General features: G+C 37.0%; 2 protein-coding genes across 2 annotated transcripts; both read left to right on the top strand.

Moving 5' to 3' along the window:
* The first annotated feature begins 14,105 nt into the window (after positions 1-14,105).
* On the top strand, positions 14,106-18,287 carry LOC100265848 (ABC transporter G family member 9). The gene is made up of 4 exons (XM_002281913.4): positions 14,106-14,581; positions 15,307-16,096; positions 16,665-16,984; positions 17,322-18,287. The coding sequence occupies exons 1-4, from the start codon at positions 14,483-14,485 to the stop codon at positions 17,982-17,984; spliced, it is 1,872 nt and encodes a 623-aa protein (XP_002281949.1). The 5' UTR covers positions 14,106-14,482; the 3' UTR covers positions 17,985-18,287.
* Positions 18,288-22,389: 4,102 nt separating this feature from the next.
* On the top strand, positions 22,390-24,397 carry LOC100243607 (NAC domain-containing protein JA2L). The gene is made up of 3 exons (XM_002284632.5): positions 22,390-23,016; positions 23,095-23,363; positions 23,482-24,397. Exons 1-3 carry the CDS (start codon positions 22,836-22,838, stop codon positions 24,031-24,033), a joined length of 1,002 nt encoding a protein of 333 aa, XP_002284668.1. The 5' UTR covers positions 22,390-22,835; the 3' UTR covers positions 24,034-24,397.
* Positions 24,398-27,382: the final 2,985 nt, after the last annotated feature.

Genomic DNA, 27,382 nt, shown 5'->3' on the forward strand with positions numbered 1-27,382 from the left:
GCGGATGATTGGACAGATGAGAGATCCAGATGAGATGATTCCATGGGATGACCCTAGCGATGTGCCAGTGGCCACTTTGCCAGTCGGTTTCAGGATGCCGGATATAGAGAGATATACGGGTGTTGGATGTCCTCGTATTCATCTCAGACTTTATAGCACAGTTATGAGGGCTCTTGGTCTAGACGAGACACAGTTGCTTACTTTGTTCCCATTGTCATTGAGCGGCGCGACACAGAGATGGTACGCTTCCTTAGAGTCATCTCGTCGGAGAACTTGGGAGGACTTAGCACAGGAGTTTTTGAGACAGTATTCATTCAGTGGTGATACGAGCGTCACACGTAGAGAGCTTGAGTTTCTTAGACAGGGATCAGATGAGTCTATTTCTTCTTTTATCTCCCGCTGGAGGGAGAAAGCCGCGGAGATGATTGAGCGACCTACCGAGAGTGATCAGATGAGCATGTTTTTTTAGGAGTTTGCATCCTAGGTTCGCTCGACATCTGACAGGAGTCCCATTCCAGGATTTCAGATCATTGGTTCAGGCTTTGTTCGATGTAGATGATGGCATATCTAGAGGATTATGGTCAGATATTATTCCTTCCCCAGATACTGAGGGGAAGAGAGTTGGTGGATCATCTGAGAGCTATGGAGGCGTATGTTCTGCGGACTTTCAGCATCGACGGCCAGGTTATCATCCCTATGCGAGATCATTGCAAATACCTATGAGTGATTTCGCACCTTCACAGCATCGTCATCCTCAGTCAGTTCAGCAGTATCCTTCTGTGCATCCTCATACTGTCACAGTGTGACCTTCATTTCATTTTCGGCGTCCACAGACTAGTATCCCACGGTATGAGCAATCTCGTCCCCATCGGCGACATCAGAGGACTTATTCTGATTTGGGGATGCCTTTGGATAGAGCTTTTGAGCGACTCCGATCTACTGGTGTTTTAGTACCATTGGCCCCTAGGCCACTCCCGAGTACCTTGCCTCCGCGTTTTCGTGCTCACGAGTTCTGTGCATTTCACCAGATGGCAGGCCACCGTACCGATTATTGTGCTTCTCTACGTCATACCATACAGGATCTTATTGACAGTGGTGCAGTTAGCTTCCCCATATAGACCGCAGATACTGATCTCGGTCCAGATATGATTGCTGATTCCTTTCCAGCTTATTCCACACATGCAGTTCCTTCTCCCTCGGGCTTATACCGTCATGTTTGAGACACCCAGGGCACTGATATTCACCAGACACTTTGATATTGCAGACCTTGTGGGTGTATTTTGGGACTACCTTGTTAGTTGGTCGTTTGGGTCTTTGTTCTCTTTTATTTTATATTTGAGTCTTGTTTTGTAGTTAGTGATTCGAGTTGTACCCTGTGTTTCGAGAGTAGACCTACTTGTCTTATTTTCCGCATGATGTACTCTCATTTCACTTAGTGATATTGTTGTTTTCTTGGGTATGTGTTTCTGTCTTCTTTTTATTATTATCATTGTTCCGTATCATGCATTTTATGTGTTGTTATCTTGTGTAGCATCTTGTGTTGCTTTGTTTTGTCTCTTGCATGTGTTTGTTTTAGAGTCTTGGACGGTTTTAGTGTCGTGACTGGTCCCTGAGCAGAGTTTGACGGTATGATGATTATGATACAGAGCACCTTGAGACTAGACTTCTTCAGCTGAGGTTCACCATGTCGGACGAGATCACACCCATTACTCTTACTGCTCTTTATGAGATGATGGTGGATTTGACGCAGAGGGTTGAGAGGATTGAGCTTATTTTGTCAGAGCTTCCATCGTCATCGAGAGGAGCTCCAGGAGTAGCGATGTCTTCATTGCCACACTTGACTTCGCCGACACCTACTACTTTGGGTGCCTCGCATCCACGACCTCGCCCACATTTAGTACTCCATCAGCATTCCTCATCCATTTCATTGGCTACGTTGGCACGACCTCCATCCCGGCTTCGAGGCTCTCCGGTCGTTACAGTTCCTCGGGAGCGATTTCACCCCCATCGACGATGTCGGAGACACTTTTCAGATTTGAGAGCACCCCTGAGCAGAGTTTTTGAGACGTTGCAGGCCATGGGATTTCTGGCTCCTCTGGCTCCTAGGGCACTTCCAGATCCTATGCCTCCACAGTTTCGGCTTTATTTATATTGTATGTACCATCAGTCAGTAGGACATCACACTGATCGTTGCACTGCTCTACGACATGCCATACAGGACATTGTTGATTCTGGGACGTTTGGGGATCCTCAGTCTGATATGTTTCCTATTCCTACCTCAGCTCATGCCATGCATGCAGACGCCTCTTCACCAGCGGTCCCTGATCTTATTGACTTGGGCGATTGACTCATGATTGGTTTACCTTGGTGCAGTGGTGCTCAGATTTTGTTCCTTCTATGGCCAGAGATGTGATGACAGGACCAGTCACTGTTTTTGTTTTTGTTTGTTTAGTCTTGTTTTGTTTTTGACATTTAGAGACTACAACTCGATTCTTGAGTATTGTCTTTGTTGTCTTTCTTTTACATGATGTACTCATCGAATTGTCCCATTGGATGCATTTTCCTTTATGGACATGTGTTTGTGTTTTGTGATATGATGTGTTGTACTTTTGGCTTGAGGCATCTCTTCACTTGCACATTGTGATCTTGGGGATTTACCTATCATGGGGGATATTGAGCCCATTAGCCTAGGATCAGAGATTTGACTTAGGGAGTTCGAGATTGTGACACATCTTCTTATGATCAGAGCAGTACCTTGCTCACTTCCCGCACTTTGACTTTGCTTTGACCTACATCCATCCATTGTGAGCTTTGCACAGCATCACCCTTTGAGACCATTATATGACCTTTCCATCCTCGGCTTTTCTAGTTTTGCACATCCCCTCTCTGATCCGACCAGGTAGAGTGTGAGGAGTTTGAGCCCAGGGTTGATCTTGCATGGCGAGGGATATCTTATGATCTTTGGGTGGTTTACGATATGTGGATTGGTCGATTGCTTGATGGGACTGTTACTTATTTTGCCATGAGTATAGAGATTGATATTGTATGATGAGAGTTGGCTTGTGATGGGCACTCGTGCCTGATGAGATCACCGTTCACTTTGCTTTGAGAGGATCATCTTTGAGATTATTATAGAGCATTTGGAGTACGATTTGATGCATGATTCTAGAGGTTTGACATGGTTATATCATATGGACATCGATCTTTAGTATTGATCAGTTGAGGACTTGATAGCACGATGTTTGAGACCGTGGTCGCAGGATGGGTGGCCTTCATTTCGGTTAGCTCACACCTTATTACCTTTATTGACATCTAGACCATTGCTAGCCCTTTGAGCCTCGCATGAGCATCATAGCCTTTTATTTCTTATAGCCTTGCTCACCTTCTACACCGGGATAGGGGCCCTTCAGTGTATGCATGCATTGTTTAGGAGTTTCATGAGCCTTGGACCGAGGGGCACATCTTTCTCATTATCTTTTCCTATCATTGCGTCATTGCATTTCGTCACATCTCGTTGGTTCTTCATCCTCTTCTTTATTATATCTATCGTTTGTTCCGCTTCATCTTCTCCCACCCCGAGTGGTGATCATCCTCAGTTCATTACATGGAGGGTAGTCATGTCATTTTCCACTATCTATCCTACGGACGTTGATCCAGGGATCCTTGGCTTGAGAGGGTCACATCATTAGAGAGAGTTTGTGATATATTGATATTTGAGAGCATGTTTATTCATTTTTTATCCCGTTTTTGGATCTTTCTTGGTTTACGTTCAGGGCATGTATATTTGTATATATGTAAAAAAAAAAAAAAAAAAAAAAAAAAAAAAAAAAAAATTGAAAAAAAAAAAAAAAATGAAAAGAAAAAAAAAAAAAAAGGGGCACATGTGTGTATTATTCTCTATCATTGGGTATGTGTATATTAGTGTTCGAGGGGTCGCTTTGTTGGATATGTCTATTGATGGGAGTTCGTATGTGAGCTCCTCGGGACCTTTCATTCTTCGTATTCATTTTGTTGTATGTTTTGAGAGTGAGATGAGTGACCTTCTCTTAGGAGCTCTGGGTCATTGTCCATTCCATCATTGTGTTCGTTATTGACGTGACCTCCTTTCATATTTGATTTGAGCAGATCATCACTTGTTCTCGTATTCTATGCTTCATCATCATCCTCGTTTCACTTCTATTTCATCATTTTCATTCCACCCCTTATTCCGTTCTTACAGTGACCTCATTTTCGGGTTCGATACCCTCTTCGCACCATCATTATACATCTCGTCATGAGTTCGATTTTTCTTCATTGCATCATCATTGTTACCATGTTCACAGTAGGCATCTTCAGGTCCATGGCTCACGATATTTTCTATACATGTTGCATTTTATACATGAGGGCATGGGTTTTGATCATTGGGTATTTGGGCCTAGTTTCCCTTCATTTCTATCACCCTATCACCTTAGCCTACGTTACGTCCCGTGTCTTAAGACCACCCTGAGGCCATGACATCACACGTTGTGTTTGATAGCTCTTATGCGAGCGATACTTGGGATTGATTCAGGAGCATTCTGATTGTGACAGACCGGGAGTTATGGTATGACCTTACACTGGGGCATAGCCATCTCAGAGAGTTTTATTATCGGATGATCATTATGTCGAGGCATACTCTTCTCAGTCGATGACGGATTTTTGAGCCATGTCCATTCCTTGGAGGATATCAGATGTCCTTTTTTCACATTGGAGCATGAGACATGATTGGCGCATTTCATCTGGTGTACTTTACACAGGGGCATACCCCTTTCGGTCGATGATGGTTTTTTAGGTATAGCTGTTCCTCGGAGGTGTTTAGATTCATTTCACATTGGAGTACGGGATATGATTGGTTGATTTCTTTGATATGATCACGAGAGCATGGCCTTCTCATCATTGTTGACATTTTTTGAGATGATTGGATCAGGACACGGGCACTGATGAGAGCATGCAGTAGAGTTTAGTCATTCCAGGGTTTGCCCTATACTGGGGCATAACCCTTTCATCAGAGGTTGATCTTAGAGACACCAGTTCGCATTGGGACATGCTCTTTCTTTAGAGGAGTTCAGATACTCTCTTCACATTACCACGATGACTTTGAGGAGCAGAGGTTCATTTTGATCAGATGATGTATATTGGTTGTACTCCTCTCATTGATGTTCGATTTGGAGATGCTTACACTGGGGCATAGCCCACTCATTGATGATGATTTTGTGAGATGACAGTTTATGCCGGATACTTACTTTCCAGAGATCATTCTGCATTGAGAGCTTACCCATTCTGAGATGACGCAGTCACACTGGGGTATAGCCACCTTGCTGATTTTGACATTGAGACTCCATTTCGTGTTTATGATTGCTACTTTTGATGGATCATAGAGTCATTGGCACCTTGGGCTCAGTCTTCTCAGCATACCTAGTTTGATTCGGGTACCCACTTTCCTTTGTTACACACCTATACATCCTACATTGGACACTGTTATACCCGCACCCATCTTATCAGAGCCTTACATCTTTTGAGCCCACATATTTCATCGTCTTACATGACCTTATCCTTTTCTCTTGATCAGGGGAAGATATGGGCTAGTCTTGAGCTTTCTGGTTGAGTTTTCACATGCCTTTGGACATTAGGTTCAACATCTCCCATGATGGTAGGACCTATTAGATTGTTGATGCACTTGTGATGATGTACTCATATTGATAGTTGACATGCCATGTTTTGATTTGCTTACATTTCAGACCTAGAGTTTTGGTCAGCGTTTGTGTGATCCATTATTTTAGTTTTGCTTTGTCAGCATAGTTTCAGTGATGTTTGGACTTGTTTTAGCGTTTGTTCATTGAGGCTATGTATATCTTTTGCATTGCATCATCATTGAGCATATCCCAGAGTGTCTTGTATGGTGAGATTCCGTGTCTTATGTTAGTTACTATACTACACTGGGGCATACCCCCATCCTTGAGTTCATCGGATATTTTGCAGATTCTCTCACTACTCGATCTACTTCTTGATCTTTATGGGTCGTCACACTGGGGCATCCCCCCCCCATCCTTGAGTTTATCAGATCTTTGGCGTACTCTCCCACTGCTTGATCTATTTCTTGATCTTTGCGGGTCGTCATGCAGGGGCATACCCCCTTTAGCGCTTTTCTACTGGGGCATACCCCCTCCCGTTGGGTTTGTCATGTCTCGTGCTGATTTCATGATTGTCAGGCGCATATGTCGATCTTTGCGAGTTATCACCTAGGGCGTCCCCCTACTGTCATCTTGTTTAGGGCATCCCCCTTCTGTCATCTTGTATAGGGCATCCCCCTATTGTCATCTTGTTTAGGACATCCCCCTTCACTCAGATTTTCACCACCATAGATTTTCATCTATGGGCTTTTCAGTTATTATCACCATCATAGATTTTCATCTATGAACATTTGTTTCAGATTCACCATCATGGATTTTCATCCATGAGCCTTTGTTTCAGATTTTCACCACCATAGATTTTCATCTATGGGCATTTCAGATTCACCATCATGGATTTTCATCCATGAGCCTTTGTTTCAGTTATCACCACCATGGATTTTCATCCTTGGGCTTTTGAGATTATATCACCACCATGGATTTTTGTCCTTGGGCATTTCGAGATTATCACCACCATAGATTTTTATCTGTGGGCATTTCAGTTTTCACCACCATAGATTTTTATCTGTGGGCATTTCAGATTTCACCACCATAGATCAGACATCCATGGGCATTTCAGATTCACCATCATGGATTTTCATCCATGAGCCTTTGTTTCAGTTATTATCACCATCATAGATTTTCATCTATGAGCATTTATTTCAGTTATCACCACCATGGATTTTCATCCTTGGGCTTTTGAGATTTTCACCACCATAGATTGGCATCTATGGGCATTTTTATTGTATCACCACCGTAGGTCTTCACCTATGGGCCTTCTAGTTTAGTGTTTAGGGTTAGTTTTTTTTGTTTGGCTTGCAGAGCTTTATTTTCTTATTTTCTAGTTTAGTGTTTAGGGTTAGTTTTTTTTGGTTTGGCTTGCAGAGCTTTATTTTCTTATTTTCTAGTTTAGTGTTTAGGGTTAGTTTTTTTTTTGTTTGGCTTGCAGAGCTTTATTTTCTTATTTTCTAGTTTAGTGTTTAGGGTTAGTTTTTTTTGGTTTGGCTTGCAGAGCTTTATTTTCTTATTTTCTAGTTTAGTGTTTAGGGTTAGTTTTTTTGGTTTGGCTTGCAGAGCTTTATTTTCTTATTTTCTAGTTTAGCGTTTAGAGTCAGTCTTGTCATGCAGAGTCACAGCTCCTAGCGTTCATATTTTCTGGCATTGCATGTCTCACCTTCATGGATTTGCACTTATTCTCACTCTCCTCACCTCGTTACCCTGTGCTTATCGCCTATTCATCTCGTAGTCCACATAGGGCATTCTCCTTTAGACGCATTCTTGTTCATGCTCTAGGGTGGTTCGACCGTTACTCACCTTTGACATCGATCTTCGGGTCACTTTTGGAGACGTTTTAGAGGGAGTTTGGATCCTTAGTGTGGCTTCAGAGGCATTTCGAGACACCCATCTTTCTCTTTTAGGATTAGAGCCTTTGTGTTTGTCTTTTGGCCTGAGTGAGTTCACATCTCACTAGTGTCCCTATGGGGGTCTCCTTAGTTCTTCGGTAGAGTTCACTTCATTCCACTCACTATTCACACTTACCTTTCACTTCAGTGTTCATATTCTTTACACTCGTGAACTCTACCGAAGAGGGGCATATTTGTAGACCCCCATTTGGAGCTCATTTTCTGCAGCTTGCTTTTAGCTAGGTGACACCATCTGGGGGAAGCCACGTGTCACATTTTGACTAGCTGCTAGAGAATCACAATAGTGGAGTTGGAGGAGCAATCAGGGATTGACACTTGGAGGGGAGCTGCAGAAGAGGTACGTTTCTGTTATAGTGGAGGAGGCCGGCTGCAGGGTAGGGGACTGCGGTTGAAGATATTTTGGAGGGAGATTTTGAGGGAGCTTTGGGGGATGCTAGTCGGAGAGAAGTTGAGAGAAGGAGATCTCTGGAGCTAGGGGGGTGAGGGTTTTCCAGGGGGGCTTCCATTGCCATTGAGGAGGTTTTCTTGAGAGGTGCAGGGATTCTGCAGTGATGAGAGAGCCGTGAGGGGATTTTCCTTTGGGGGCTTGGAGGTCAAGAGAGTAAGAGTTTTGGCTGGAAGGGATTCCTTGAGCTGAGTGCTGCCTGGAGAGCAACTTGAGAGAGAGGAGAGTAGAGACAGAGAGGTTGATGGAGGATTTTTGGGGGCTGTTTAGTAGGAGAGAAAACTAAGAGGCAGAGAGCTGAGCGTTTGGTGAGAGAAGAGGTTCGACTATTTCAGGAGTTTCGTTGATTTTGCAGGGGAACAAAACCTCACTGGAGAAGGACATTCTCAGGTACGAAGGCAGCAGGTTTATTGTTTTATTTTGGTTTCTCATTATTCCCCTACATTTCCTGTTGATATCTGCATGTTGTTTGGTTTGCTTGGGGTGGATATTGAAGGCCACTAGTTGTTTGTTGAGATGAAATCTTGCATTCACGTTCGCCATTGCTGTTTTTGATATGTTGTGCTCCTATTATGAATATGCCTCAATGTTATATTTAAAATGGACTTTCTCACCTAATCAGGGGGTTCACGGATGATTCATGAAGTGAAACTCCTGAGAATCACCTTTACTTGTTTCCTTTCCTGTCTGTACACCATCTTTGCTTTTTCTCTGCTTCTGGGCTTTGGATCAATGCAAGAGTTGTGGGGAAGTGGATTCGGGTTTGGACTGTGTGCTCCTTCAAAGAAATCTGACAGAGGAAAAGGACTATGACCAGGGGTGAAAAAGTTCTGCTATGAGGTTTAAGAGAGGCTCCATAGCCCCACTCGGAATTTGTTGATATCCTATTTGTGTGTAGAAGAGATGCTCTGTGGGGGTCTCCTTATTGGCTGTCTTCGTCATCAAGCACCTACCAGCCAAGGCTATCGTAGAATATGCCAAGAAATGCAGAGCAAATGAACAAGGCTCACCTGGTTAGAAATTAAAAGGTCCATCTCCATTATTGGGTATGGTGGGAAGGCCATCGTTCACTTCAAAGAAACCATAGTGGGCAACGGGAATTTAATGTTAGACCAGAACATTGCCATTCCTTCAGGAGACATGCTGGCAGAAACGGAAGTAATGGTTCAGACTGGGGTGCCCATGTCTATTGATGAAGAGTTGTCAGGAAATACCGTCTGGGTTTATTCCAGCTTCGATGCAGGAAAGGATCCTATATGGAGGTGAAATGCAGATGAGGGTTCAGCATGAGATGCGGTAATGCAGTCCCGTTTGTAATCGCGGGCCCACATGTATAATTGCTATTTGCATGGTCAATTTTTCTCACCACTGTTTTAACCACTGTACCCATGTACTAATCCAATGCTTTACATGCCCGCTGCCCACTCCTTCATACCCATTAACGTCCATCATCATATACCCACTTCCCAAACACCCCTTCCATTCCACCTCATCGTCTTTCTACCTTTTCAGGTCATCCATTCCCCATCTTTCATAATACCCATACCCAGCTGACTCGCCCCTCATTTCCCATGCGCACGTGATCACTATGCATTTCTACCCGGGCTCAATTCGCTTCTAGGCCTCTATTATGTCCAATCTGCTGCCCATCTCCCATTTGTCTACCATTCTCCATGTCTTTCTTTCCTCATTTGATCATCATCTCAGATTTAATCTTTTTATTCCATCATCATGCCCACGTCTCCTTCTTTCATCCTACCACCCAACCAATTTCTCTCATTATCCGTCACATTAATCACAACCTGCACTTGTCAAACCCGCTACCCCATCCAGTGGTATTCGGATGGTCATGCATGGTGTTCTGGATATGAGCTTGGGAGGCATTGACCCGTGTTCCATGTGCATGTATGAACTTGGTAATGACAGATGTCTCTTTTTAAAGCGGATAGCTGCGTCTTATGGACCTCCATGTAAATATCAAAGTCACGGGTGTTTGAATATATATTCTCGTTATAGCTAGCTGTCGTGAATTTTGTGGACTACTTGGGGTATACCTAAGATGCTAAGGAGCATGGAATATTTCATAAGAGGAGTGAGAAAGCAAAGAAAGCTTCAATGTAACGGAAAGTCATGGCTTATAACCAGCTTAACAGAGATGTTTCAGGTCATCAGCTAAAGCAACATGGGAGAAGGATTGTAGATATTGCATTTGCTCAAGATGCTATTGATAAGTACCAGACTCGTGAAGCTGCAGCTGCTATCCAAGGAAAAATGGTGGGCACGCAGCGTAAGAAGAGGAAAGCATGCTAGCGATCTTGAAGGAGAAGAGGAGGGAATTATTGGTGCTGCGGGGACTGCTTGTCTTGGAGATGATTCTGTAGAGTGCTGTCAATGGCGATCTACACTGCGCTGTTAGTGGCTTTCTCATCACTATTTCTGTAACAGCTGGAGTACAAAAGACATGGAGATGTTTGATGCGCCTGAAGCTTGATTGGCCACATGTGATGGGATTTAGAGAGGGTATTTTTGTGCCGATATACTGAATCTTTTGACAAAGCTGTACGTGAAGGAGTAGCATTATCAATCCTATTCAGTTTCAAAGACGTCCAATTCCCTGAAACCATCAAGTCTGGTGGCATCCTCATGGGTTCGTTTCATGTTGTGGGTGTATACAAGAATGGCAATCACTTGATCTCTTTTCAGCAGCAGAATGAGAACTCCACAATGTGGAATCATGGGCCTGGTTCCCAAACGATGTCTGCTGTTCCAGCAAACACATATTACAGCTTCCAGGGCCAAAATCAGCAACCCGGTGGATTTCGGCAAGGGCATCAGCCTTCCCAGCATTTTGGGGTCCTTGGGTATCCAAATTTCCACCATTCTCAGGCTGGGATCTCGCTGGAACATCAGCAACAAAACCCTAGAGATGGGTCCCTGAGTGGGTCTCAAGGCCAAGCGTGCAAGCAGTCCCAACAGATATGGATTTACAGAGCCTGACAATCCAAATGATATAGTGAATATTAATCTTGAACTGATACTTCATTGGAGTTCAGCTTTGTTCTCGGGTCGGCATAGCAAAGGAAAATTTACCCAAGATTGAGAATATATGAGCGAGTATCTAAGGGGACTTCTGAAATTCTGGAACTGGCATTCTGTAAGATATTCCAAACCCGAGCGCATCTGGAGTACAGCCATAAGTCCAAGTGAAAATCAACAGTTGCGTGTTCAATGATGTGGTTCAGTGATCAGCTTACCTACACCCCGGGGGACCCCTAACTTGCATGTTTATTCCTTACCAACTCTCCCACTTATACCTTTCTGCATGGCCACCTTTGGTGCCACATACCTTTTCTTCTCTTTTCATTTCATCATCTTTGTTTTTAAAATAATCCATCAAATTCCAGTTTTCAAATGGTTTCTCAAATTTTAAATTCTTCAAATAATTTTACCATTTTTTTAGTTTTCATCCTTAGTTTATTTTTTTTTAGGACCTAAAAATCCCATTTTCAATGAAATTTGGTCGCCTTTTTTTTCTTCTTGGTGAGCCACTTTCGAATTTTTCGTGATTTTAAAATGTTTTAAAATAAATATGAATTTAAATTCCGTAATTCCGAATAATGGAATTTATGGAATTAATTCATGCAAAAATAAACGGGCTTTGGTGGGGGCCCTACATATGTGATTTCATGATTGATTTACTGATTAGTTGATTGGCTTTCTAGGCATGATTGATTTGCTCTATTCTTGATATGCGCTTAATTATATCTGTTTATTGTTCACTAACCATGTTTCAAGATAGCGCATTCGTGATTGCCGCCCAGGTATGCATCTATTCATATTTTGCTCATTCTTTATATATGTTTTGCCTCTCATATTGTGCATGATCGATTTGAGTATTCATCGATTTTCTTGTTGATGGCCATGTTAGCTTCACTTTATTAGTAGAGACCCGTTTTTAGGGACTTAGAGGGGTGCTACGGTGTTTACCGTACCTTCCCGATAAGTAACCTGACCCCCGAACCCGACCCGGTTTTTCGCAGACCGCCTTTCCCAAAATAAGGAGTCACACTTAGGGTTTTTCTTTCTTATTTTGTTTACCCTTTAAAAATAAAACAAAAATAAGTGGCGACTCCGAGTCAATTTTTCTTAATCAATAAAAATCAATTTTTTTCAAATAAAAATCGAGCTCGCCATCGAGTGGGAAACGCATTCGAGCGATCGAAATGCGGGGTCCACAATAAGTCATTGAATAAGGATATAAATAAATATATTACAATATGAAGAAATTAAATTAAAGTGTAAAGAATTAAAGTGTAAAAGGCTACTTAAAGAAATGAGATTAAAGTATAAACTACTTTGAGACATATACGTGATATGTATACATTCTTATTAATTATAACAACATCTTATTAATGATATTTAGCTTTTTGTACGTCTAAAGAAGGAAGGCTTATGACAATATTTTTAGCATAAAAGGTTTTTTTATTTAAAATAATAAATTCAATTTCTTTCAATTATTAAATATTTTGTAAAGTCTTATCCCTTTTAATCCATAGGAATGTGGAAAGATGTGAAACAAAATTTTTAAACATTAAATTATTAATATTACACATATGTGATTAAAACTAAAAATCTAAAGACCTAGAGATACAATTCAACATCTATAAGAATAAATATTAAGTTAGTTATTAAAAAAATATAAAATAATTTAAAAATATAATCTTATATTATTATAATATGTTACAATGTATTATCTATTAATATAATAATTTATTACAATGGATTACTATCATATTATTAATAAAATATATTATATCATTTTAGGGGTGCAACTTGGACAGGTTGACCCGACCCAACCCAAACCCAATTTGATATTTGGAAGGATTTGGACAAACATTTTCATTACACAAGTTGAACTTGGGCTAGGTTTTCTCAATTCAAGCTTAATTTGGATTGGGCTCAAGTCATGGTTCAAATAATCCGAGCGAACCTGATTTAATATTTTTATAATTTTTATAATTCGTATTATCCTAATAATATTTATTTTATTTAAAAAAAATCAAATTATAATTATATCATATATTTTTTCATTTAAAAAAAAAGATATATAAGTTTATTTTTATTTGTATATCATACTCTTTTTTATTTTTGTAAAAAAGATATAGAAGTTTATTTTTACTTTAAATTTTTTTGTTATGTATTATTTAAATTTTAGTATAAACTTATAAAAAAAAATTAAAAAGCACTATATATGGATTTTGAATTACACAATCCACGCAATTTGGCTAAGCCAAGTATAATCAGATCAACCCAAGTTCAACTTGACCAATCAAAATTCAACCTGAGTTTAAAAAAATGAGATTGAGTTGGATTTGTATCGAGTACTTTGAGTTAGAGATTGAGTTAAGTTGAACTTGGATTGGTTGTTTTTTAATTCAGGTTGGGCTTGCCGTCCAAATTACAGGTCTATGTCATTTAATACATATTATTTTAATTAATTTAAAACTATTTATAAATTATTGAAAGAAAATAAATTATAATCAAATTACTTTTTAATAATATGTATATATATAAACTCTCAAATTTAATTTAAATTTTTTTATCTCACAAAATATTTTATAACAATTTTATATATTTAAAATAATAAAATAAAATCTCCATAATCATTAATTATAGTATGAATATTATCTCTTCTCATAGCTCCACCTATACTAATCAATAATTAGTAATAATTTATAAAATGGTATTTTAAAATTCATATTTAAAAAAACCATTTTCAAAACGAGATTCTATGAATATTTTCTATTACTATAATAAATTTTTATTTGAAATAGTAATTACGAGAAAACTAAATGTTTAGATATCTATAAAAAACAAATTTAGATGTTGTTTGAACTTTCATCTAGCAAAATTATCGTAGGTTTTTTATTTGAAAAAAAAAATCATTTTTAAACCTTAAAACTAAAACTCTACATATTTTATTCAATAAGTATATTTAAAAAATTATTTCAAATATTGAATTATTGAAGTAATCAACAGTCAACACCGCCCAAAATGGAAATTTGAGATGGTTTGTTTGTGAGTGGTAGTAGGGTTAGAGAGAGAGAGAGATGGAATAGAAACCGAATACGAAATAGAGAAGGAGATAAAGCTATGGACTCGGGAATCAAAAACAAACGAAAAAAAAAAAAACTCATAAAATTAAAGAATGCCTCTCCACCTGTGACCACCACCCTTCTCCGAGCCGCCCAGCTGCCCCTCTAATCCCTCTTGCATGAACCCCTTCTTTTCTCCACATTTATTGTTCACACTCATAAAGTGATTCTCAGTCACGCAACACACAAACACAGAAGCGTTTTTGTTTTTCGGTTCTTTCTAGGGAAAGATTGAGTAAAATGGAATAAGAAGAAGAAGAAGAAGAAGAAGAGATGGTGGACATTAAGGCACAACCAGAGTCTATTACAGCAAACCCTGAACCACCACCCATCTTTACGAAAGCTAAGAACAGTGGCCATGTTATATTGAAGGTATTTTGCGACGTCGTTTTATGATTGTCTTGTCTTTCTGTCTCGCAAGAACCTCTCTCAAGATCACCCATGGCCCATGCATGCATATCCCTCCTCCTCATCTTTCTGTCCAAGAATACTGAAACCCACATTGAATAGTTTTTTCTTTTCTTTTCTTTTTGAAGCTGGCGATTTTTTTTTTCCTGTTATTTTTTCTCTAGCTTTTCTTTCTTTTCTTAAATTTGTTTCTTTATTTTCCTTTATTGTTTATGGTGAAGAAAATTATTTTAGGGCTTGTGGGCTTGTTTGGATGCCAAGAAAATGGCATAGCTTCGCATTTTAGGGTTTCTCTGTAGTTTTCTTTTTCTAGGGGTTTTTCATTCCTGTTGATGTAGTATAAATAAACAAATAAACAAAAAATAACAACTTCGCCATTAGAATTTTCAATCAAATATATTGATTTTTATAAATAAATAAACAAAATCAGATTATACTGGGCAAGGATGAAAAACAAAAAGGAAAAATAAGGAATGCAAAACCTTTTTTTTTTTTTTGGCAGAAAAGGGGACTGTTTCATTGATCATAATGCATGCTATTAAATGATTCAAAATTGATTGTGTTTTTCAAAACGGCATGTCAAATTGCATCTCACTTAAAATGAAGGGAATTCATCCTTTATTGCAGGATATATTGATTAAACATCTATTAACAAGAATTTCCTCATAATAATTTGATCAAATTTACAGTTTGAGGAGGTTGATTACAAGGCTAAAACCCATAAAGGAGGACTGCTTAGGAAGGATTCGAAACCAGAGGAGAAGCACATATTGAAGGGAATCACAGGCATTGTGCTACCAGGTGAAATGCTGGCCATGTTAGGCCCATCAGGCAGTGGCAAAACAACACTGCTTACTGCCCTTGGAGGTCGTCTTGGTGGACGGCTCAATGGAAGCATAACCTACAATGGCAAGCCCTTTTCAAACCGAATGAAGAGGAGCACAGGGTTTGTAACACAAGATGATGTTCTTTATCCACATCTAACTGTGACTGAGACATTAGTATTCACTGCCCTTCTCCGGTTGCCTAATACTATTAGTAAAGAAGACAAGGTACGGCATGCGGAGGCAGTGATAACTCAGCTTGGTTTAACTAAGTGCAAGGATAGTATAATTGGGAACCCCTTTCTGAGAGGGGTTTCGGGGGGAGAGCGTAAAAGGGTTAGCATAGGGCAAGAGATGCTAATAAACCCTAGTCTACTGTTTTTGGATGAGCCCACATCCGGCCTCGACTCAACAACTGCTCAACGCATCGTGTCCACGTTATGGGAGCTAGCGAAAGGAGGAAGAACCGTTGTGATGACGATACACCAGCCTTCTAGTAGACTATTTTACATGTTTCATAAGGTGTTATTGTTATCAGAAGGGAACCCTTTATATTTTGGGAAGGGAGCAGAAGCCATGGACTACTTTTCTAGCATTGGATTTGCCCCATCAGTTGCAATGAATCCGTCTGATTTTCTACTAGATCTTGCCAATGGTATGTATACCATAACTTTTATAGAAATTGCTTAGTGTAAGTGAAGCTGGAGACAAATTGTTGCATGGTAGGTTAGGCTCGGTAAAGGATGTGAGTGCTTATTTGTAATGTCTATCTTACAAATTTTGTATTGCCTTAGAGTATGTCCTACTAATTTTCCTCCATGTCCTTATAAAGCAACCAAACAGAGTATATTAATCAAGAAGAACCAAAACTAAGTGAATTGAAATGTTAAAAATTGTTGGTTACTCAAAGATTTTCCCTATGAATGATGCTTTCTTTTGATTCTAAAGCAAGTAGTTTCGAAAGGATGAATTAGAGAACTAGAAAAACTCTTATGTACGTCCTCAATAAAAACTAATTTTTATAAATGGAAGTAACTTGTATTAAACTCAACTCTCATCAAACAATGTAATTTATGCTGAAACTTGTATCAAAGTGTATTTGGATTGATATGATGAAAGTCTATTTGCTTTAACATCATGCATAAACCCGAGAAATGGTATCTAATTTAGTTCTATTAACTAGTATGTAAACTGATTGCTGCATTGTAAAAATTATTTTGCAGGTGTTTTGTCTGATGATATACATGAGGATCCAACCACCATCAAGCAGACACTGGTTTTATCATATAGGAGCAAGATTGATGAAGGACTGAAGGCAGAACTCCGAGAAATCGATAACCACCTTCAAGACGGATTAGAAGACAAGCAGCTAGACCGGTGGGCGACAACTTGGTGGCAGCAGTGCTCTGTGTTGTTTAGAAGAGGGGTAAAGGAAAGGAGGCATGAATCATTCTCTGGCCTCAAGATTGGTCAGGTCCTGGTTGTGGGCTTCCTTTCAGGGTTATTGTGGTGGCAATCTGATTCTTCACACCTGCAAGATCAGGTTAGAAATCCTTCACTGACTCCCTACATATGGCAGATACTGTCAATGAAATATTGTTCTACATGGAAGTTCTTCGCTTTCTTTTGGCGGGAATTTGGAAATTTATTGAAAATAAACTCAACCCTTCTGCTTTATATGGTAATGGATGATGCAATAACTTAATAGAAAGTTATTAAATAGACCAGAATGATATTGAAATTTCTTCCCTTTTTTCCTCTCTTTTCTGGGACAATTTCTTAGTGTTCATGCAGCTAAGCCTCTTAGACTGATATACAAACAAAATGAATTCAGATTTTGTGTTTTAACAATAGGAAATCTTGTTTATCTATCTATGCAGATTGGGCTTCTCTTCTTTTGCTCTGGATTTTGGGGCTTCTTCCCTCTGTTCCAAGCTATTTTCACCTTCCCCCAGGAGCGGATGATGCTTGAAAAGGAAAGATCTTCAGGCATGTACAGGCTTTCATCATACTTCATGTCAAGGACCATAGGTGACCTTCCCATGGAGCTGGTTCTTCCCACCATTTTTGTTATCATAACCTATTGGATGGCAGGCCTCAAACCCAATGCCATTAACTTCCTACACACCTTATTTGCCCTCCTATTTAGCGTACTAGTTTCTCAAAGCCTCGGCCTTGCTCTGGGTGCTGCAGTAATGGACCAAAAATCAGCCACCATACTAGGATCAGTAATCATGCTCTCATTCCTTCTTGCGGGAGGGTACTATGTCCAAAATGTTCCCCATTTCATAGCTTGGATTAAATACGTCTCTATTAGCCATTACACATATAAACTGTTGTTGGGTTCACAATACAAGCCTGGAGACATCTACCCATGTTCTGCCAAGACCACCTGTTTGGTGGGAGACTTTCCTGCTGTACAGCTTGTGGGCCTAGACAAGCAAATCCTTGCGGCGGTTGCTTTGGCCATAATGCTTGTGGGTTACCGGCTTATCGCTTATATTGCCCTCATGAGGATTGGAGTGCCCGGTAAAAATAGCTAGACCCCCTTTTTATGGTCATGATCATGAAGATATGAGGTGGTTCACATCATTTTTATAGATGCATTTTCTTTGTATATACTCTTAAGTAAATTTGAGGTGTAAGCTAGTGAAGAGATTCATATATAAATGAAGTTTAAGTAGTGAAAGTTTTTCTAAGGCATTTGAATGTCCCATTGCTAGAAATTCAATCTATCCATTGTGATTTCATGACATCTAAAATGAGTTGTTTTGTAAGAATCTAAGCTACTTTTTGTGTAGGCACTGAAATATACATAGATCCCATGGCTTTATGCCCAAGTTAAATTCTGTTGTAATTTTTCAGGTTGATAGGTTTCAATTACATCTGAAAATCGCTTTTAAGAAACATTGATGTACAAAATCACTTAGTACTTGAATGCATGTCACCCCCCTTGTCATGGCCAATCATTTCCACAGGAATTGTGTGCATATTTTTTTGTTAAATTTTGATTTGTCTCTCAACCCAGAGATGGGGCATGGCCCAGTGTCTTGCTCATCATAAGTTTTTTGAATTATAGTCCTTTTATTATTGGAATCCCAACTATCAATACTGTGAATTATGCATGTCTTCATCAAGGGCAGTAATGGTGGTTGTGATGGCAAAGTTTCAGTTTAGAGTCATACATAGAAATTGAAGTCCATTGATGACAAAGAGATTCCACTATCTTTCCCACATCTTCTAGATCCAATGTTGAGTCATAACTTTAGGTGAAGAAAACCAAAAAAGGCCATTGAAATGCCCTTTTTCTCATTAGATCTTCTCGATTAAAAACATAAACATATTATATTATCAAAATTATTCAAAAAACGTTTCCAAGACATAGCTCAACTCAATATGTCACTGCTCACATCTGTAAATTTTGAATCATGGGGTTGCCTTTATATGACATTTGGGTTTGACTTTGCCTATAAAACCCACGTGGGTTCAAGGCCAACTGATAAAAAATTAGTAAATGAAATTGAAGTCAAGATCCCTAAGGAATTGGACTTGATTTTTCGTAACAAAAAACAGTATATGTTGAAAGCTGAATCCATGGTGGGTGGGCTTCCACCACAATTGATCAGTTTGACTGATTTCAGGGCCAATCCATTAAGGAAGGCTATGTCTAGACACCTTTTAGAGAATTTATATGAGTTTGGCCTTAACCTCCCACTTGATCAAACACCAAAAAAAGGTGGAATTCAACAGAGATCCGGATACAGCTCATTGTGGGTTTGACCCCAAGAGCATGATGTAATGGAACTTTGTCAAATAGTCAAAGCTTGGCCTGAACCCTCGGAGCCATTTCACACTCCAAATCAGCCGTGCCCATGATTGCCTGGTTGAAAAACACTGCGCTATGATCAAACCCAAGTCGAGAAAATCAAAGGGTTGCTGCCCACATTATTGTCCAATAAAGGAACGTGCTTTGAGCAGTTGGTCTAGCAGGAAAAACTGACCTGAATTTTGTGGCATTTATGTTGACTCCAGCTTTGGTGTCATGGAAGTGTTTTTCTTCTTTCTCTTAAACTCAACCCATTCCACATCAGGGCTTACATAATACGATGCTTTCCTATGACATGTGGTCTGCACGTGCGTGCTTCATGCAACAGTAGATCGAGGCTAAACGTTTTCAACTCATAGGCTCTGTTTGGGAAGCGTTTTTCAAAACATTTTTTAACCCGTTTTTTATATTTTTATATACATTTTAAAAATTATTTTTTATATATAATATTTTATTTTAAATCATTCTTTATATTTATATAACTTTTTTTAAAAAAAAATTCTCTTAATCGACAGACTTGTTTGTAGTCACGAGGTTCCATTGAGTTCAAACCAGTGTCATTACCCACAATTTCTAAAATTGAAATTAAATTCAAGAAACAGATTGTATAATTTATCATTCTTACTTTCAAAAAGGAGAAAAGGCCATTGGACTGTGAAGTGATTTTTGTTGTTTATGTGTATTGGTTCATTGTATAGTGTCTTTTGACTTTTCTGGCCCATTCCAAAAAAGCAATGACACATTTAAAAGGCCCTTACAGTCCATTTCCTTTTGTCTTTTTACTCATCTTTTTTATTCCGGGCATAAACAACACATGGTGCATGTTCACATCGGGTCAGATATTTTGTCTGATGTGGCAAAGACGAATCAATGTGGAAAATTGAAAATTCCATTTCTATTGTTGGGTGGATTTTGCTTAACAAGAATATTATAAAATTTGGGGTAATTAAGAGCATGTTTGATAGATAGTGCTTCTAAAAAGTGTTTTTAGAGCTCGTTTGATAGTGATTTTAAGAAACGTTTTTAATCTTTATAAGATTTGAAAATTTTTATCAATCAAATGTAAAAAAGTTAGAAATGTTTCCTAAAAGCACTTTCAAACATACTTTTAGAGTGCGTTTGGGAGTTATTCTAGAAAGTATTTCTAACATTTTTAATATTTAAATGATAAATTTTTTCAAATATTATAAATATTAAAAGCGCTTCCTAAAATCACTATCAAACGGACTCTTAGTCTTCTTTTAACGCTTGAAAATGTTTATATTTCAAATATTAAAAATGTTAAAAATATTTCATAAAATCGTTATCAAACGTACTCTAAGAATTTATGCGATAGTAATTAGAAAAGACGTGGTCTGATATTTGAATTCCTTAATATTTTCCCGCTAAACCAAATAAAGGAATTTAAATTCTTTTGTATAATTTTTCTTCTTTCCCCAAATGCAAACCAAAGATTTCAACACAAATTTAATGATAATAAAATCATTTTTCCCATTTGTATAAGATTGTCCCCAACTACCATCATCCCTAACTTTTCATTGGATTAATTAACTCTATCCATCCCCAGGACTTTGTGTTAAACTTGCACTCTATCACAAACTCTAAAAACCTCATTCAATACCATCTTTGACTTGGACCTCATTTGATTAACTAAAGTCCTAATGCACATTTAATTTACTTAATGTTATCCTATACACATAGTTTTAATATAATCCTATCTTACCTCATCAATTAAAAAGTCCATTTGAAAGTGACTTCCAAAGGAATAAAGACATTTTTAAAGATTATCTTATAAAAATTAAGGATATGTTTTGTATTTGTTGTGAAAAATAGTTTTTTATTCTTTAAAATAAAAATAAAAATAGGATAACACGTTTCATAATTATAAAATAAAAAATGAAAACATTTTTTTTAATTATTTTCACTTGTTTCTTGAAAACTGTTTTAAAAAATAATTATATAAAAAGAAGAATGATTAAAAACAACACATGGGAAGCCGGCATATGCCCAGAAAAAGCAAGTAACCCCTGAAAAATTAAATTCTCACTAAATTAAAAAAAAAAAACTTAATGACTAAGGTGGTATTTGTTTTTTTATTTAATTATAAATAGAACTTTAATATTTAATAATGTTAAATATTAGGTTGTTTGTTTTTATAGTATTTTATTTCTATTAAGTATTAAAAAGTAAAAAAAAAAACTAATATATTATTTTTTTCTATTTAGAAAAAATTACATATTTTAGTTTTTTTAATTTAGTAAAAAGTTTATAATAAATTAGAAAAAGTAGAAAAACAAATAATCTAAATTCTGAAAACAAATTACTTTCAGTAAAAAACAAAAAAAACAAACACCACCTAAGTTAATCATACTTTTTTTAATGTGACATTGTCCCATTTAAAATCAATTCAAATTCTCAAATAAAACTATTTTTTAAAACAATTATCAAACAAGGCTTAGGTATTATATATGATAAATTTTTTAAAAATCAATTATTCTAACTTCTAAGACATGGAGCCAAATAAGAGTGTATCATTCTTTTAATGGATGCACATAAATAGTAATGGCGCCTATAATCTCGGAGATTACACCTACTAAATCTTATCATAATTTGACTATTACATCAACAAATTTGTCGATTCGAATTTCTAACAACATGACACGTCACAAGTCTCGACACCGTCTACGTGCCCATTTGACCCACCAAACCCTCCAAATTCCATATCCTCAGCCATCACCCCCCACATTGATTCCCCCTAACTTTTTATTTATTATTTTTTTAAGTGCACATAACTTCACAAACTACCCTCCACGTTCACTAAAGTCTAAAAGACACCCCAATCAACACCACAACACCCCCCCTCTTTATGCCTTTCATTCTTTGACCTAACCAGATGGCTCCAGAGGTAGAAGAAGAGTGAAAGAAACCCTAATTTTCTTTTTCGCCTTTTTTTGCTTACGTGTCGCCATTTGGAGGCTCCACCGCACAACTTTGTGTGTTTTCTCTTTCCTTGTTTTTGAATATGTTTCTGCCTAACCTCTTCGGAGGTGTCCACGTGTTAGCACGTGTCTTACACTCCAAGCCCTCCTTAGTACCGACGTGGTTTAACCCACGCGTGAAAAAATGCCGCCACCACCACACACTCTCTCTCACCCATTAAAAAGCGTGCTTTTTTATTCTGGGCCTCCTGTGTTTTTTTGTTTTTTTCTTTCTAGAAGTTTTACTGTAAATGGCACGTGGCGTCTTGGTGTGGTGAGTCACCGCAGTTTTTCGTGACGGTTCATGCACCGAGTGGCGGATAAGGTCGGCCGCATGATAACGTCGAACCTTGTGCACGTGGCGCGTTTTGAACGGTGATTGAAACCTGAGGGTCCCACTCGACCCAGATTGAGACAAGGACGACCGTACTTATCTCTGCTGCTCTCCTCTATATATAACGCCATATCTCACCACCCAAAAAAAAAAAAAGAAAAGAAAATAGGAAAAAAATAAATTTTGAATTTTCAGATTCGCCCTCCAATCTTCTTCTCTCGAGAAACGATCATCATCATCATCATCATCGCCGGAAATGGGTGTACCGGAGACTGACCCGCTTTCACAGCTTAGTTTGCCGCCTGGGTTCCGATTTTATCCCACCGATGAGGAGCTTCTGGTGCAGTATCTCTGCCGGAAAGTGGCCGGACAGGGGTTTTCATTGGAGATAATTGGCGAAATCGATCTGTACAAGTTTGACCCATGGGTTCTTCCCAGTGAGTATTGATTCGAAAACCTGCGTTTTCTGCTTCAATTTGGATTTGTTTCTGATCATTTATTTACTTGTTCTGCAGGTAAAGCTATATTTGGAGAGAAAGAGTGGTACTTTTTCAGTCCCAGAGATCGGAAGTACCCAAATGGGTCCAGACCCAATAGGGTTGCTGGGTCTGGGTATTGGAAGGCCACCGGAACTGATAAGGTGATTACCACCGAGGGCCGGAAAGTTGGCATCAAGAAAGCTCTGGTGTTTTACGTCGGCAAAGCTCCAAAAGGAACCAAAACTAATTGGATCATGCATGAGTACAGACTCCTAGAAAATTCGAGGAAAAATGGAAGCTCCAAGGTAGATATTAAATATTATCAGTTAAACCAAAAACTTAAATTTTTTCAGTACTAAACAATAATATCAAGTACAATTGACGCTTAACAATCTCGTATCTGGGTTTCTTGTTTTGATGCAGTTGGATGATTGGGTTCTGTGCCGAATTTACAAGAAGAATTCCAACTCTTCGAAACCCATAGCAGCTGTACTTCCCAGCAAAGCGCACAGCAACGGCTCGTCATCGTCATCGTCGTCCCACCTCGACGACGTCCTGGAGTCGCTGCCGGAGATCGATGACAGGTTCTTTTCTCCTAATCGGATGAATTCTCTGAGAGTTTCACAGCCGGACGAGAAAGTCAACTTCCATAACCTGGGCTCGGGCAACTTCGACTGGGCCACTCTAGCAGGCGTCTCCTCCTTGCAGGAGTTGGTCTCCGGCGTCCAATCCCACGCCCAGCCTCCCGCAGCTGTCAACAACAGCAACGAAATGTACGTTCCGTCACTGCCGCCGCTAATCCAAGCCGAAGAAGAAGTCCAGAGCGGACTCAGAACCCAGAGAGTCGACCCAGTAATGAACCAAGGGTTCTTCCCGCAGAACTCGAACGCGTTCAGTCAGAGTTTCTCTAACTCACTCGACCCGTTCGGGTTTCGGTACCCGACCCAACCTAGTGGATTTGGATATAGGCAGTAAAAAAAATGTAGAAAAAGAAAAGTCGGCGGAGAGCAGGAAAGGAGTGGCAATTGTGTAAATAGATGGGAATTCTTTGGGCTAACCTTTAGGCTTAGGATTCCTAACAGGGAAATCTGGGATTTTTAAATGTCGGCAGAGTGGAAAAGAAAGGGCTTTTCTTCTTGTGATTTTAGGGCACATATTCAATGTACACGTGACAAAGGTGATGTACATTTTTTTATATTTTCAAATTAAATTAGAGTTTGATTTTGGACCATGTTCTCAGAATCGGTCGGACCAGCTGCTTCCCACCTTAAATTCAAATTTACATTGTACTTTTGTCTGGATTCATCTTTCTGAAATAAAAAGGTTGTAATTTCTTCCACGGTTTGTACACTTGTGCCTTTCTAAACATTTCTGTATTATATTTTACTCTCAATTTTATTAATAAAACTTTTCTCATTAATCAATAATATTTGTACATGCAGTTTTGTTCATTAGTTGAAATTTGATGGTGAGTGAATGATGGTTGCCCAAGCATGCCATGGACAATCATGGCAGTGATGCATGTCACAATTTTCATCACAATTTTTATTTTTAATATTTTGATCTTTTGTATATCTATATATCTCTCATCTTTATTCACAGTCTAAATTTTATCATGTGCTTGTCATTTTCAAAATTATAAATTTAATAGGCATCAAATTGATACCCTAAAGTTTACTAAACCATAGAAAACTATGGTGCAATTCTCAAAATTAATTATAAGAATATTTTACTATGTGTAATCGAGTAGTCCCTTAAGAGCAATGCAAGCAAATCCTTTTGTAAGAAGAGGGTTTTAATCGATACCGATATACTCTCTAATAATTAAATTCATTACAAAGTTTGTTGCAGTTCATTTCCAGGAAGAAACAAGTCTTTCTTCCTAAAATACGTAATAAGTTCAATAAATATTAAATTGATATCCCAAAATTTCTTTTAATTTTTAAGTCATTCAACAATTTCATTTTCAGTGCAATGGTTATAATTTAAGAAAATCAATAATTATTATATACCACTTTGTGTGCACAAATATTTTTCTTTAGATATTTTCGAAATATCATAATCATTTATTTAGATATTTTCGAAATATCATAATCAATATTTTTCTTTAGATATTTTCAAAATATCATAATAATTTATTTAGATATTTTCAAGATATTATAATCATTTTTTTACATTATGCGATATTTAAGGTTGACTTGAGAATAAGTGTAGTCAACCAACACCATACATGGGATGAATGGGGAACCAAATACAAAATAACATATCATTATTGGATTTAATGAAAATGAAAATAGAAGCTTTCACTTTGGGTTTGAAGATATTTTTAAAAATTATAACTTTGAGAGTTGGGAGAGATAAGATGAATGCTTGCCTCATAAGCAAGAAGGTGATAAATCTAAAATAATGGTAACAAATAAAAGGTAATTAAATTAAAGAAAGGTATATTTTAAGAATAATAATATGATATGGATCATATAATATAATATATTAGTGATGGGAAGCGGTTTGGATGGAGTGAGCATATGGTTTTGGACATTTTTTTAGTCAAGGACAAAATAATATATTAGTGATGGGAAGTGGTGTGGAGTGAGCTTATGGTTTTGGAGAATTTTTTAATCATGTGATTTGAAGATAGATTCTAAGCTATTTTTTAATCTTATGTTGAAAGCAAAGTAGGTGTAACGTCCACTTCAAAAAAAATTATTTAAGACACTTCTCATGTAAGCACTCTTTTAAACAATCCAATATTATCCCCAAAATGCCTTTTTCATATCTTACAATAATAATAATAATATATTTAGAATCAGTTTGGTAACGTGATTTAAAAACAATTTTTTTAAAAAAATAAAACTATTTTAAAAAAAATTTAATATTGTTGGATCGTTATTATTTGAAAACAATTTTTAACAATAAAATGAAATAAAAAATAATTTTTTGAAAATAATTAAAAGTTATTTTCATTAATTTTTTTAAAAAATAAAACATCCCCCTGTTTGGCCATGTTTTCTAAAACTTGTTTTTAAAAATAGTTTTTTTTTATTTTTTCATTTAAAAACAAGTTTGAGAAAATATGAACAAATGAGCCTTTAATTTCCAAAAAAAATTACAAAAAATAAAAGAAAATTTTGTTTTGTTTGATTATCTATGTACATGTTTAGAGATAAAAATTAAAAGAAAAAAAATGGTAGTTAAACTTCTATATAAAATATAATAATTCTTATATTTTATCATATGAAAAAAATATGGATTTAGTTTATATTTTTTTAAAATTAATTTTAAAATTTGAAATAGTGATATTTTTAAATATCATATTTTATTTTTTTCAGTTTTAGTCTTTAAATTTATTTGTATTATAAACAAAAAAAAAAAAATACAAAGTATATCTAAATAATAAATTTTCTCTAATATTTTAATTCCTCGTTTGTCTAATCTAAATGAAAAGGAAAATCATTGAATTTTATTATTTAGTTGTATTGAGAAAATCAATGACGAAAATGGAGTGTAAAAGTTGTATATTTTCAATTTCTTTCATGGCGAGAAAGAATAGGAAAATAGTGGGGAAAATTATTTGAAGGCAAACTTCAATTTTTTGTTTTCTTCTTTTTCAATTCTAGATGATACTTAGCAACTAAGAATCGTAACATTCTTTAATTGAGAGTGCTATGTCGCCGAAAATATCTAGCCTTTGTTTGTTTCCTAGGAATTCACTTTCCTGGAAACCATCAAAAGTTAAGTTGCTTGGTTTGAAAAGAAATTTCAAGAATCACAACTTTGAATCCAATACCTTCTTTTGAGCCTTTTGACACTGCTGGGATTACTCAATTTTATATCTACTACCTAGTTTCAAAATTAAATTAAAATAATTACATAAAAATTATTAAACAAAATATCCGACAAATTTTTCTAAGAAAAATATTAAGGCATATTTGGAAATTGTTTTTTAGAACAATTTTCCATTTTGAAAAAAAACAAAAAGACAAAAAAACACGTTTTCCAAATAAAAATTATTTTTCTTTTTTATGTTCTTTAATGATAAAAAATAGAGTTTTTTTTTTTAAATTTTTTAAAGATTGTTTGATAATTGTTTTTTAAAATAATTCTAAAAAATAGTTTTTAAAAACAATTTTTAAAAATTATTCTCTGATTTTTACATAATAAAAGTTTATTTGAAAACCTAAAATGTTTTTAAACTGTTTTTAATATTTTTAAAAATAAATTTTATATTTAGTGTTTTATTTTTAATCATTCTTAAAATAAAAAAACCGTTTAAAAACCGTTTTCTAGATTTTTTTTGTTCTTAAAATAAATAAACAATTTTAAA

The sequence above is a fragment of the Vitis vinifera genome, chromosome 19 (genome assembly GCF_030704535.1).
Source record: "Vitis vinifera cultivar Pinot Noir 40024 chromosome 19, ASM3070453v1".
Taxonomy (NCBI): domain Eukaryota; kingdom Viridiplantae; phylum Streptophyta; class Magnoliopsida; order Vitales; family Vitaceae; genus Vitis; species Vitis vinifera.